The sequence below is a fragment of the Trematomus bernacchii genome, unplaced genomic scaffold (genome assembly GCF_902827165.1).
Source record: "Trematomus bernacchii unplaced genomic scaffold, fTreBer1.1, whole genome shotgun sequence".
NCBI classification, from domain to species: Eukaryota; Metazoa; Chordata; class Actinopteri; order Perciformes; family Nototheniidae; genus Trematomus; species Trematomus bernacchii.
Genome location: NW_022988043.1, coordinates 21286220 through 21300692, shown reverse-complemented (window position 1 = coordinate 21300692; position 14473 = coordinate 21286220). Strand labels below are relative to the sequence as shown.

Genomic DNA, 14473 nt, shown 5'->3' with positions numbered 1-14473 from the left:
TGTCTTCGCACATGTCAGACTTGACATCTTCGCAGACATCAGTCAGATCCCCAGTTGGTTTGTCCCCGTTTAGAAATTCACATCCAGAGTCAGCAGCAGACATTTTGTGCCTTTAGAAAAATGTGATGAGTGTATTTGGGAAGACGTCTGACTGGCTGGCTGTTAGGTAACTGTCTGACCAAAGCGAAGCATGGCTGAGATCCGCTGCAGACAATATTCTTTGAAAATGGAAGGATAAACAACATCAAAGTGCTGATTATTATCAGGTGCAGACTGGACATGTGATCCTGAGGACAGGTGACCTTTGTCTGATGATGGCAAAAAAAGGACAGACCCATACTTAAATCCTGCCAGGGATCAAAAGATAAAAAACCTTATAATGAACATAAACAATAATGCATTTTATTGTTCTCTTGATTATACTTTCATGCATGTACTTGTTTAATAATACTTCAATAATTCATTTACAATAAGAATATTCTAAGCTGAAAATAATTATTTTAATATTTCAGTTTTCTTTCCCACTGGGACAATATATGTTGAATTGAATAGTATCATTAACGCGTTTTTGTTCTTTTTCTTTTCAGCGTCATTAACACTTTGTAAGTGTAACACTGTGAACATGAGCAAGGTGTATTCAAATGGTACGGCTGCTCTACACTTTCATCCTTTACAGGCTGATGCATTTGTAGAAAGAAACTTTACTAGTGACAAAATCGACATCTGTGTTGAAAGTTAAAATATATTTTTGAAACCAATTGGAATAGAAATGTTGTATTAAATGCATAAAAACACTTGGGGTGTTTCTTTTAATTCATATTTTATGAATCTGTTACGAAGATGCTGTAATTAAAAGTAGTTTTTTTTCTCTGCTATGCAATTCGGGGGAGCTCTGGCCCACTGGCACTAAATCCTCAAAATTGTTAGTGAGAAAAATGTGTTATCAGGAAGTGAAGCTCCAGGCTGTTGTTCACAGACTGTTAGCTCACCAACACAAAGACAAAATCATTTTCATATCCTGATTGTCTTTGTGTTATATTCCAAATGTGCAGATAGTGAAGTGTTAGCAGATGCACCTTCCTAACCTGATATGCAATAAATACCATGCCTGAATGGATGTAATTAATATGATGGCATTGTGTTTTAAGCAGAGAACTGCAACATATTTTTAAATGTATTCCATTGATTTTAATTTGTGTTCTGCTTTTTTATTTCTTATTGTTTGGCATGTCATTCTGATGCTTTTTGATTGCATATGTAAAGCACTTTATATCCCTCTTAAATGTACAATGATCATACCTGGTTAGTGTTTGATTATTATAGTTTTTTTGCCAAATTCTTGTTTTAATGAAAGGACGACAGTGAACAGTTTATCACAGATTGGTCAAGACAAAGTCGACAACAGTGTTATGGCACTCGGGCAGCATAGATTTCAGAAGCTCCTTAGATAGCCCATTTCTCGACTTGTGAATGTTTTAATATTCATGATCTTTAATTGGTTATGTGGTAACAACATGGACAGTAAAACTGTTGTATTTTATTTCTCATAATGATTAAACGATACATTGATTTCTATTGCACCAGCTTGAGGGGGTGTTCAAATGAATGATCCCACTTGGGAACACATGAATGCAGCACTTATGCCCTGTATAGCTCTGTGTTACTTTAAGAGAGACATTTTTGTTTACGCCCCATGATTTTGATACACCCAAAACGTAAATCCAATGAAAGAAAATCCTAAAACAAGGTGGCCTTTTTCATCATTGGAGGGCTACTTTTCTTTTTGGAACTTTTAGTACATTTGGCTTCTAATACAATTGTATTTCGAAATGAAACGTGTGTTCTTCTTCGTCCCGATGCTCGCTCCCTCGGGATCAGCAGTTTCAATGCGACATCACACCCCAATCACAACCCTCTTTAACCAAACTAAAAACGGTCCTTGTCGCCATGGAAACCGAGTATGAGCAAACTATGTTAAAAGCTCCACCAAATCAATCGTGATGACTGGCGAGGTTTCATAACATCTCAGCCGTCTGCCGTTACAGTAAACAGCATATGCTGTTAGAATCACTCCAAATTCCTCAGGTATACCCGGATATTAACGTGCATGTTAACGCTCCTGCGAGGTGATCAGAATTCAAGGTAAACCAATCAAATACATCAGAAGCAGGAGTTGTGTTTGTTGATTCATCTTTATGCAGCCTGCAGGGATCCACTTTGACAGACAGGAAGTGATAGCAGAGCAGGCTCTGTCATTCACAGAACAACCCAAGTGCATCTCATTGTCATGCAGATGACAGTCTGAGCTTTAGCAGCCGCAGAACTGCTTTTTATATCTGTCAACAAAGGCCGGGTCAGAAATGAAATGGAATTTTGATCATTTCAGCCGTCACTAAAGATCTTTAAATGGGACAGTTTGTATGGTATGGCTATATATCTACAGCTGATAGCCATGATGGTTAGTTGATCCACCACTTTGGTCCAGACAGAAATATCTCTACTACTTTTAGATGGAGTGCCATGAAATACAGCATACATGGTTTACTACATGGATAAGGTGTAGTAGTTACTGCCAAGATAGGGACATTGGTAACCAAGCTACACGGAGGCTTTTCAGAAACCAATGGGTGAACTCTCGATAACTACGTCCAATTTTCAAATAGTCCATGGAACAGGCACAGTAATAAGTGAAGGTCACCTACGCAATTACCATCATTTTCCACATTAAATGGAACAAAATAGCTTTACAGCTAATATATGCAATCAGTTCAACCGCTGTAAAAGATGTGCATGGGACAGACAGAAAAACACAGCTGAAACGCCCATTGTGTCAACCCAAATCACTTTCACTTTTAACTAAGCACACAACAACCTCTGTACAATATTTGTGATGCCTCTCTCTAATAATAGGGGTATATAACTATTTAATTCAAAATACTGTTCAATTTGAATGCATCTTTAAATCTCCACTCTTGTATGTGATTTGGGTTGATTCAGTTCAATCGTCCAAAAAGGTCTAAAACTGTATCATGGAAACTGCAGTGTTTGATTCAAGATGCATGGGTGTCTCTTTAACTTTATTTTGACCTTTACGGCATTTGACTTTTACGTTTTTTTTTAATGCCGAACTTTATAACCTCAATCAACCGCAACTCAGTTTGCATGTGGGTTAAAAGAGAGTCCAGATATAAGGAGTTAGAGAAGGAGGATAGAGTGAAAAGAACTGTGCTGTTTAAGCAATCATACTTAGATTTTTCAAAATCAGAAGCAAAGACCACGATGACAGCGTAGCTAGAAGTGCGTTCAGCTGTAGGAAGAGTCATGTTGATGTCTGGCTGATGGAGAGAACAGTGGATCAGACAAATTACTTAAAAAGTAAGAAGAAATGCAAGAAGAAATTATTTAAACATCTCCTGATACATTTAAGCAGACATTTAACTTGTTAATCATGGGTGCAACTAATACCAACAACACCATCTACATTACATTAAGGTCCAGTTTAAAACTTTAGCTGTTCTGGCAGACATGTCCATGAAAATGAGAATGGTGTATATAAGATACACATTTAGATTTTTGATTTAACAGAAATATTTTTAAAACCATCTAAAGATGGAATTTAACTTGAGGTATTTATCTGTTTTTTATTTCCTACAATTTTGTTACAGATATAAACATGAATTTGCCTTGGAACAGAACAAGTCAGCTAATGTGGAACTTTGTGTTGAAGCTATTATTGTATTGATATTGCAACTGGATGGTATATTTATCCTAAAAACAATTCTACATCAACAATCATCTGCAGTTGAAGTCTTTCTTTAGAAGAAATATATGTGCCATATTTCTGACAGGATTCTGTTAAGGTTTTATATACCAATTCATACAATAACAGCTCATCTCTTTAAAATAATAAGATGAACTGCACAAACAGCAGTGCTTTATCATCTCATCACAAGCAGCTGTACAAGAACTTCTATTATAAAACTAATACTAAAATGAGTAAGGTTACGAATAAAACCAAGAAATATCTGGACAAAGAGTCAGTAAACTAAGACTTGAAGTATTCAATGGCAACTGTCAGTAGCCTATCTGACAGTTTTGACATCGGTTGTTTGTCAGTGCCTTACTTGTAATTGTTAAAGGTCACCTATTATGCAAAATCCACTTTTTCATGTCTTTTATACATCAACATGTGTCCCCTCTGTGTAAAGAGATTCTGAACATTTCAGGAACAAAGATTCACTCACTTTTATATACTCATATAAAAACCTGTCTGAAAATGAACTGATCAGATTTGTTGCCCACTTTATGATGTCATAACGATTTTGTGTAGTCATTAGCCAATAACCAACCAAGGTAACCACAATTTATTAGGTAAATAGATAAATAATTTTAAAGTAGCAGCCAGATGAATATTATGGATGTTGTTTCAACAGTTCAGGTGTTTAACAGATGTTGCTTCAGCAGTTCAGGTGTTTAACAGTCTTATGGCCTGTGGGATGAAGCTGTCTCTGAATCTGGTGGTTTTAGTCCGGATGCTGCGGTAGCCACGGCAGCAGACAGAACAGTTTGTGGCTGGGGTGATGGGGGTCTTTTATAATCCGGAGGGATTTCTTCCTGAGCCTCTGGGAGTAAAGGTCCTCCATGGATGGCAGCTCCGTCCTGGTGATGTTCTGTGCAGTTTTCACCACCCTCTGTAAGGCCTTACGATTGAGGACGGTGCAGCTGCCGTACCAGGCCGTGATGCAGCCAGTCAGGATACTCTCTATGGTGCACCTGTAGAAGGTGCAGAGTGTCCTGGAGTCCATGTTGAACCTCCTCAGCCTGCGGAGGAAGAAGAGCCGCTATCGAGCTTTCTTGGTGATGGTGGTGGTGTGAAGAGTCCATGTCAGGTCCTCAGTGATGTGGACAGCGAGGAACCTGAAGCTGCTGACTCTCTCCACCGTAGTCCCATTGATGGCGATGGGGGCGTGTCCCTCTCTCTGCTGCTTCCTGTAATCCACAATCAGCTCCTTGGTTTTGCTGACGTTGAGATGCAGGTTGTTATCCTGGCACCAAGATATCAGTTTTTCGACCTCCTCTCTGTACGCCGTCTCGTCGCCGTCAGTGATCTGGCCGCTGGCGGTCGTGTCGTCAGCAAACTTCACGATGGTGTTGGAGCTGTGTGTGGCCACGCAGTCGTGAGTGAACAGGGAGTAGAGGAGAGGGCTGAGCACGCAGCCTTGAGGGGCTCCGGTGTTGAGGATCAGGGTGGAGGATGTGATGTTTCCCACAACATGCCGTTGTGTCCTTGGGCAAGACACTCGACCCTAAATTGCTCCTGTGGGTATTGTCCACAGAATTCAATGTATTACATGTCTAATATGTAATGTAAAGAGCTTTGAGCACTTGGAAAACTCTAAAATAAATACAATGAATTATTATTACTTCCTATTTGGCTTCTCTGACAGATATGAGATTTGACCAACATGACCACAAAAGTTGTTGCTAGTAATGTTATTAAAGGGTTCAAACAAATGATTGAGATCATACTTATCTGGTAACTACAGTCTGTTCTATACAAGATGTTATACATTTGATGTGATACGATGTCTGTTCATCTTAATACCCTGGGATTGTACCGCCACGAAAGGTAAAACGGTAGAAACTTTGGAAAGTCTTTCAAACATCAACACAATGTTTTGTTCAAAAAGCATTTTTAAGGCTTATCCATTTTCCATGTCAGATTTTATAAATGCAGTTTCATTTTGAGTACCATTTCTCAGTTTTCATACTGCTGTGGGCACAAACAGACTTTTGGTAGAGGTACAGAAACATCTTTATCTCATTTTTTTATTTTTTTTAAACCTTCCTTTGAGCTATATAAACGTGTTGTTTATTCTAAAACTGTTCTTTTTCAATAAGCCCAACTCACCTGTATCTGAGTTCTATTTTAGCCAAACAATATCATTTAAAAAAGAAGTATCTGATCAAATATAGGGAAAATAATCTGACCATGGTATTCAATTAAACGTTTCTGGATTTGATGGTGTTTGAAACCATCATCCAACAATGTCTGAAAAGCATTTCTATTGACACAGGAAAAAGCGTCTGTTTGTCTATTATTTATGTTTTCAGCCAGCCGTTGTTTTAGCCAACATTCAGTATTCAAATCTTTACATTTTAAACTCAAGATTATTCTCTGTGTGTATCATTTATAGGTGTTAATTGCCTCTGGAGCGCCACTATAACTGTCACAGGACACTAAGACTCTTCAGTGCATCCCAGATTTCTGTTGACAGGGAATTAATAAGAGTCACTACGCAGCTCATGTGTGTGTGTGTGTGTGTGTGTGTGTGTGTGTGTGTGTGTGTGTGTGTGTGTGTGTGTGTGTGTGTGTGTGTGTGTGTGTGTGTGTGTGTGTTTCACAGCCGAATGGGAATCCTTCAGATCAACAAATAAACAAAGCAGCCAGGGCAGGCCAGCGTTCCTCCTGTCAGCGGCATCTGCCAGCAGCAGGGAGGAAGCTTTGGGTTTTTCCTGCCTCGTCTAATCTTGCATCTACAAAAAAAGAACAAAAAAACCCTCCTTCTGGACATCCTCCATCTGTTTCTTTTTTTCTCTCCCTTTCAGACTCTTTCAGCCTGTGTCCTCTGCTGTCACGTCCGATTCCTCCCTCTCTATTAAACATCTCTTTCCCCACTTCACCTCTCTCCACCCATCTTCCTCCATCGTTGTCTCTCCTGCGGATGACTTATTTAAAGCCGAAAATAATTTCACAAGTGGTGACATCCCTGTTAGACCCTTACATCACTGGAAAACAGAGCTCTGAAGGGCTTAAGCCTCTCCAGTCCTACCTGTCAAGCTGCAGTTTGTGTGTCTTATTTTAAAACATTTTGATCCACGCTCTTACACCTGATTTATTTTGACATCCCGCGTAATTTCACAAATTAATTTAGCCTGTGCAGACTCAACAAAAAGGAGGATTTGCGGAAGAGGCTCATTTTTGTTCCTTCGTACATTTGCTTAGTTGCTGCTGCACATGTAAAATAGTTGCTCTCTCCTTTAATATCCAGCAAACACAAGGAGGACTGGATGCAATGGTACTGAAAGGAGGAGGGGGGAGAGAGGGATGGAGATGGAGGACAAACTGCTGCTGCTTCCCTCCTCCTCCTTCTCTCTTCATCTCCCCTCCAAAAAAAGAAGAAACAAAAAATCTCATCTCTTTACATCAGTATGTTAAATATCAGCAGACAGCCAGGGAGACAATGACACCAGCTGGGCAACAACAAAAGGAAATACATATAATGTGGCAGGCAGGCAGCCATCCCTCCATAAACTCCATCCCTTTAAACATTGCTGCTGGGTGTCTGCTGTACAGGCTTCTTTGTGGCCTCCTCACACCTGCATCTCACTGTGTGCTCTGAATGTCCAACATATTTAATTTCTCTCCTTTTATCTTAATGTTTCCCATCTTCTAATCTGCCCTGTGTGTGTTTCATGTAAAGAAGCTGCAGGTGTGAGGTGACATCTGATGTGTTTGTGTTGGTGTTATTATTGGCCTCTAGACAATAAGAGATGCTTACCTTCTCGGCTCCTCTGTGTTTCTTGGCCGCCGGCGTGTCGTCATGCTGCCGCCTGACAACAATAGCGCCTCCGCCGCTTTTAACACAATCCAGCGCTGTTTTATTGGCAGCACCTCCGCCGTTAATCCCGCTAATATTGTTATTGTTTACGTTGCTAATGTTGCTATTATCTCCCATGGTCCTGGAGTCCGGCGCGGCGCAGTGGCAGTGTCCGGGGCCGTCGCGGCACAGATGATGATCGGGCAGGGCGGACGACGGGAGGAAGAGGGAGGGAGGAGGAGACGAGCCATCGCCGGGCTTCTCCTTCCTCGTCCGGGCTGGAGGAGCGGCAGTGTCCCTCTCCCTGTCTCTCTCCCTCTTCCAGCCCCGGATCATGTTTTTCCCCTTTCTCTCCTCCTTGCCTTTGGCGCATGTCGCAGAGGAGGCCGTGGTCACTTCGGAGACGCCGTTGTTGTTGTTGATGATGCCGCTCCCGCCACTGCCGTCAGTGTCTCTGCTGACCGCTGAAATCATCTCCGCACCTTCTCCACCGCCGCTCCGTCCTTGAGCCTCCCTACGCTGCTGCTGCTGCTGCTGCTTACCGAGCCCGACACACACCTCGCCGCCGCCGCACACCGCCACGGCAGCCGCTGAGTGATCTGCCGCCTCCGGTTCCTCTCGTCCCTCCCGACCGGCTCGGCTGCGTCTAAGCGCGGATCTCCTCGGCTCCGACCCGCCACTGCCGCCTCCGCCGCCGCCACCGCCGACAGGTCCCCGGGTCTGGAGCGAGGGCAAGGCCGCGTGTCTGTCGGCTGAGCCAGGAGCGCTGGAGGAGGCGGAGGTGATGGAGATGGAGGAGGAGGTGGAGGAGGAGGCGGTGTGGTTGGGTGACAGCTCCCTGCAGTCCGTCAGCAACCCTCCATTCTCCCCAGCTCTCAGGAAACGGTTCATATCCTCCTCTCCTCGTGTCCTTTGTCGATCTTCACAATAATCAGCATTCAAGTCATTGTCAGCCCGCCGCAGTGTTGCAGAGCACCGAGCTGTAGGTGAGCACAGCCCTGTTATAGGCTGCTGGATCCGGCCTGCTCCACCACTAACTACACCTACTGAATGACAGCTCTGGCTGGGTGTTTTAGTCCACTTATAATAGCCTACATAAAAAAAACGTTTTTTTACACATGGGCTATACACTATAATAAAACACCCAAAGAAAGTAAAATCACGTCCCAGAAATCATTCACACTTGTCCTTTTAGTTGACAAATTAAAAAATATATAGCCTAAGCCAATATTCTGGAAGTGTTTATTTCTCTGCACCCTGAGTAATAGGTTGGCGAAAGTGTCACAAGAGACACATTGATTTAAGAAGAAAATATATGTCGATTCCTGTCAGAACATGACAGTGGTTGACCACAGGGGGGCGATGCAGTGTTTGCTTTAGTCTTCAAACTCAGGTGTAACTGAATGGATGTCCACCAAATCTAATGGACTGATGCTTCCAATCAGCTGCTGTTTTCTGGAGCATTACAGTTGCACTGATTGGTCACAAGGGGCGCTGTCTACTTGATATGTTTGAAACATCATACAATAGTCTTAGTCAATAGGACTTAGTTTCTCTGCAAATACATTCCTATAACAACCTACTGTGTTCACATTGTTCTTATTCTGGTATTTTGGCAACTTGAAACTAGACAATAATATTTGATTAATTATCTCCACATTTGTTCTCATACTTCATAAATGTACATGGATCATTATGCTGTCAGGAGCCTAATGATTTTTGGTATAAAGTGCATTGAATATATATTATTAAAGTGTGCAGTCAATGCCCCAAACAATGTATGGAACACACATAAACATTGTGTAGGGCAGCTTATCTAAAAGCCATTTAAAAATCGGGGGAAATCTACAACATTTTGATTTAAAAGATGTTGCTATATAAATGCACCAGGAGCCCAGAGTTCTTGATAACAATATACAGTGAAAAAATGTAAACGTTGACTTTAACAAAATAACACCACACGTCTTGCAGCTTTCTCTAAAATAGACCGTAATGGGAGGAGCAAAATGTCCCAAAAGCATATAAACATTTCTCATTTTGCAGAATGGCTCCTTTAAAAGTTGTATGATCATTTAAAAAACATTTTAATCCGTTTTTTTTCACCAAACATCACTAGGTAGGAGCGTTTTCTAAAGGGGTTTGACTACTGGTAAGATTGATATTGCATCATAAATTAGTATATTGTATATATATATGATACATAGTGTACTTTATAGTTTATAATGAAAATAGAAATTGACAGTGTTCACTACTGAGATGCAGAAGCATAAAGTGGCAGATAATTGGAATACTCTTGGCATGTCAAAATTGTACTCAAGTAAAGTACTGAGTATTCCACCACTGTTTAAATTAGACACATACCTGCAGCTTTTGGAGGGCTCTTTTAACATGTAAAGAAATGTTTTGCAGTGAGAGCACAAAATCCAGTAAGCTTATCATTGAGCCGAATCACTGATAAGAGATTATGGACAGTAAGAGGAAGGGGGTTCAGCGAAATGTCCACATTATATCACAGTTGTCAAAACAAACAGGGCCAACGTACAGATAGGCACAGTCAGACATATACTGCATGTTCCAGGAGGCGTGTCATTTGGGAACAACAACATATATATTTGAAGGAAAAAGCCAGCACTGACAGAAAATGTATCAAAAAACATAACGTTTCAGATGGTGATTCTGCAATGGAGAACTGCAGTGTACGATTCTTTCTGATTTAAAAGGAAGAGCACAATGCCAACATCTTCCCACTCTTCATCCAAATCCACTGGGCATCCTCGGTAAGATAACATTCATTTTTAGTGTCTATAAAACCTGTAGGTGGATCTGTTTCCTTTTCATCCATACCAGTTACTTCAAACAGCAAGTTACATTTGAATTGGTCTCACAATGAAGGACTGGACATTGTATTTCTTACAGCAGATGTTTTTTGAATGAGTGTTGAATTTTGTGTTCTTTTTTAACTTTAAATACTTGAAAACCTTCTTCTTGCCTTAACCTGGCGTCCACCTTACTTGAACATCAACAGCCCATTTAGGTGTGTAATGCTAGCAGGGGCTAATGTAGCTTGGAGCCTCTAGTATGCAGTAGAAATGAATGGCCAGCTGAGTCTCGATTTTTCTTTTAAAGAACCATACCTCCAGTTTTGTTGCATTTTCAAACGTCTTCCTTTACAACAGACACTTTCTCAAGGGAAATTACTTGAGGACATGTATTAAACATCACAAACATCACTTTATAAAACTTTTTTCACACATGCAGTATTACTCTTTAACGCTAGTAAACACTGACTGTGATAGGTGAAATCAGTGGAGATCTCTTTTGTTATAGCTAAACAAATGTTGTTTTTGTCTACGCTGCAATATTGTCTAAAATAAAGCATTTCCGTTTACAGCATCAGCGAGAAATAATTTTAAAGAAACGTTAAAACAGCAGTGTCAGCAAATATCCTGTTAGACAAACATGTCCATGTTTTTGTCAGCAAGCCCTGAGCTGCAGTTGGTACAGCTTGTGTTTGAGTTTCAAAGGTCTCTGATTACCCAGCATGCAGGAGACTGATTCAAGTCACTCAATCTAAATACGAGTCAACACAAGCAGCTAAAGTGAATTATTTTCCCTCAACCTTATTTCCAAAGGAGTTGGAATTCAATTATCCAGCACTGGCTTGGTAATGCATTCAATCGTATTTGTTGTACATTATTACACGGCTTAGTTGAATACTCAATATTGATTGGTCAATTGTCATTGTTAAGTAAGGTATGTTGTGCAATGAGGCGGACATTATTGAAAAAATAACACCCGTCCCCCTTACTTAAATAAACACAAAATGCAAACCTTAATAGAGCAGAACATAGGAGATCCAATAAATCTTCTTAGAATTTGGAGCTTAGATTAAAAGTAATCAAATTAATAAATAATTGAAACACAGAAAACTAATGACAACTAATTATTGTGTACAAATATTATACTCATCCAATCATAAAAAATAGAATGAAGGAAATTAGAAAAAAATGAAAGAATGATGATTCAGCAAAGTGGAAAATAATACAACTCAGAATTTGAAAACAACTCAACACTGTATTCCAAAGTGCAGCATGTTGGGTACCAGTTTGTCAGTCTGTAGAGAAATTGACCCAACGACAAAACAAACATCTGATACAAATCTGGCCGGGCACTTTTATCTAGTACTCTTTTTCTAAGGGTTGTTTGTATGCTCAGCTTAGTCTAAAGGTGAAAGTTGGAATTATGTGTAGGGTAAATAACGTTTTTTTAAATAAAGACCTTTTTGAACATTAAAGCATGTCAACATGTCACAGTAGAGGCACAACATACAAATATGAAACCTGAAAATGAGCAAAATAGGGCCCCTTTAATGTTCTTGAGTAATCACATGTTCTGCTATACCTTAAACCTCTGCACCATTACATATCAGATGCAAAATATCATTTGTTTTTCATTGTATTTATGTGATAACGTCAGTTACCCTTCAGATTCAGATTATTAGTGCAAAAAAGAATCAACAAATAGAGAGCGCTGAGACACTGGGTCAGCAGCAGAGCCTAAGCATAATGATGATGTAATATTATTATAGGGAAAGATAAGATAAGTCTTTATTGTCTTGTGGGGGAAAGTTTACAAGCAGCACGGTACGTAAAGTAGTTCAAAGAGTTCCTCCTCTGCCAGCCGCGACACGATGATGAACACGTTAATGCATCAATTTTAAGCACTTTGAGCACCAGGAAAAGTGCTATATAAATAACATGTATTATTATTAATAATCCAAACACCATTCCCCATGATTTTACTTTTGGTATTTTGAGTATACTTTAATGCTGATACTTAACTGCATAAGTTCGATTTTGAATGCAGGACTTATAACCATTTTATTTCTGTGTAAGTTTATTATTATTATTATTTCAGTACCTTACCCACCAATTGTCTCTGTTTGAAAGTACCAAAACTCTAAAACCGAATTGAGACGAAAATACTTCTGAAAGCTCCACACATTAGGTGTTCAAACAATGATTCCAGAATAAAAATCACCATCAAAACCACCAACTGTTGATTCACACATCATTTACAAAGTGAGGTATGGAAGTGTTACATTGGCTCAAAACACTTAGATTTGGAGAACAAGCTGCACTTTCAGAAACACTGCAAATACAAAACACTGCAAATAAAAAAGCGCTGCAAGAAGCTCGAACACAACAGGAACACAAAACAGCTGCACACAGCTGGGACCAGAGCGCTTGTTGACGTTCGGGGATTAAGTTGACCAACTGTCACTGTAGGCAGAGTTAGTCTGCTTCATGATTGTTAGTGTTTTGTCAGTATAGTTTAGAAATGACTACAGTAGGTTAACTATTAGCTAGTTAGCTTACAGCAGATCTGAAAAAATATCAGAAGGAATCATGCGATCGCATTGTTAAAATAAGACAATAAAACGAACACTTTAGGAGTGATAGTTGCCTAACTCTAACCCCCGAACGTCAACAAAAACTCCGGTCCCAGCTGTGTGCATCACTTTTTGGTGTCCCCATTTCCATTTAGTTTTGATCTTCTTGCAGCCTTTTTTTATTTGCATCCTTTTGTGTTTTCAGCGCTTGCTTTATGCAGCACTTTTAGTAACACTGCACATGTTTCGCTAAGTTGGTGAATGTTTTCTAAATCCCGCCAACTGTTGTGCAGTTGGTGAAGATATTTATAATTTGCATGTGTTTTGGCACATTTATGTTTTTAAATTGACATCAATTTTGAAAGTGCAGCACATTTCTCTTAATTAAGTTTTGGGCCGCTTTAGCACGTTTGCACGGTTTGGCCACTGTAATAATTGGCCTCCAGACGATTCTAAGCTAGGCTTTAGTTATTGTTCAGGCCGGGAAATGTATTCTGTTAAAGAGGGTTCTCAAGTATACAATATTAGTTGTGTATTTTTCATCCATGCATAAGATCATGTGTGCGTAATAATTTTTTTATTATTGTAATTTGTTTATCTGTATATCTTAAAATGACAGGGAGACATGCAAACACTGATAGATAAACTTAAAGGCCGCTACACACCCACCTGAGACCAAAGAACGCATACCGAAGGCGTCCCGACTTTTACGTCAGCTTCGTCGCCTGCGTCGGCTACGCCGCCCGCTACGCCGCCCGCTACGCCGCCCGCCTACGAACACACCGCAAATACTTCAGTCGACGAGTGGCAATAACTGTCCTTACCAGCAGGCAGCGGTAGTGTGAACAGCCAATCAGAGTGATTGCTTGGGCCGACTTTCTCTGACCTCCCGCGGGAGGTGTGAAAAGGTGCCGTAAAGAGACGACGGTGCGGGACACACCAACCTGAGTAGGGCGCCGCGAATGCCCGACTGCCTCTGACGGCCTCTGACTCCCAAAATCGGGTTGGTGTGTAGCCAGCTTAATGTCAAACATGTTTGTGTACTGTCGTTGTGGCTCAGTGACCCTCAGTTGATGTCAGTATGCACACATACACACACTCACACAAACACATTATGTTGATGTTTTTAAGTATATTTGTAGCTCCTGAGTGAATAAGGAGATCATACATGGCTCACACACAGGAGATAATTGATGACGTGTAGCTATTTCTTTGGTCCTTTTAATCAAGACGTTTTGCTGAAAGCATTAGAAATGGTCATGAGTTAAGGAATCATGCCTGGATAAATATTAACAAATGATTAACAAAATGTTGTTGTGCATAGCAAGAAAGGGAATGTGTCCCAAAATTGGATTACCAACTGGTCAAAACCTACCAAGGGCCCCCAGGGTCACTGCTTTTCAACAGATGTTTGTTAATTTGACCAAAGTTAAATAGACATCAACAGTTGTGAAGCCCCGTCTTGTAAACCAGCTCTTTG

General features: G+C 40.4%; 1 protein-coding gene across 1 annotated transcript in view; it reads right to left on the bottom strand.

The window, feature by feature from the left end:
* znf608 (zinc finger protein 608) overlaps positions 1-8593 on the bottom strand; it is a 60055-nt gene extending 51462 nt beyond the window's left edge. The window contains exon 1 of the mRNA XM_034117641.1: positions 7563-8593. Within this exon, the coding sequence (XP_033973532.1) occupies positions 7563-8492 (930 nt within the window). The 5' untranslated portion in view covers positions 8493-8593. The remainder of the gene's footprint in view (positions 1-7562) is intronic.
* Positions 8594-14473: the final 5880 nt, after the last annotated feature.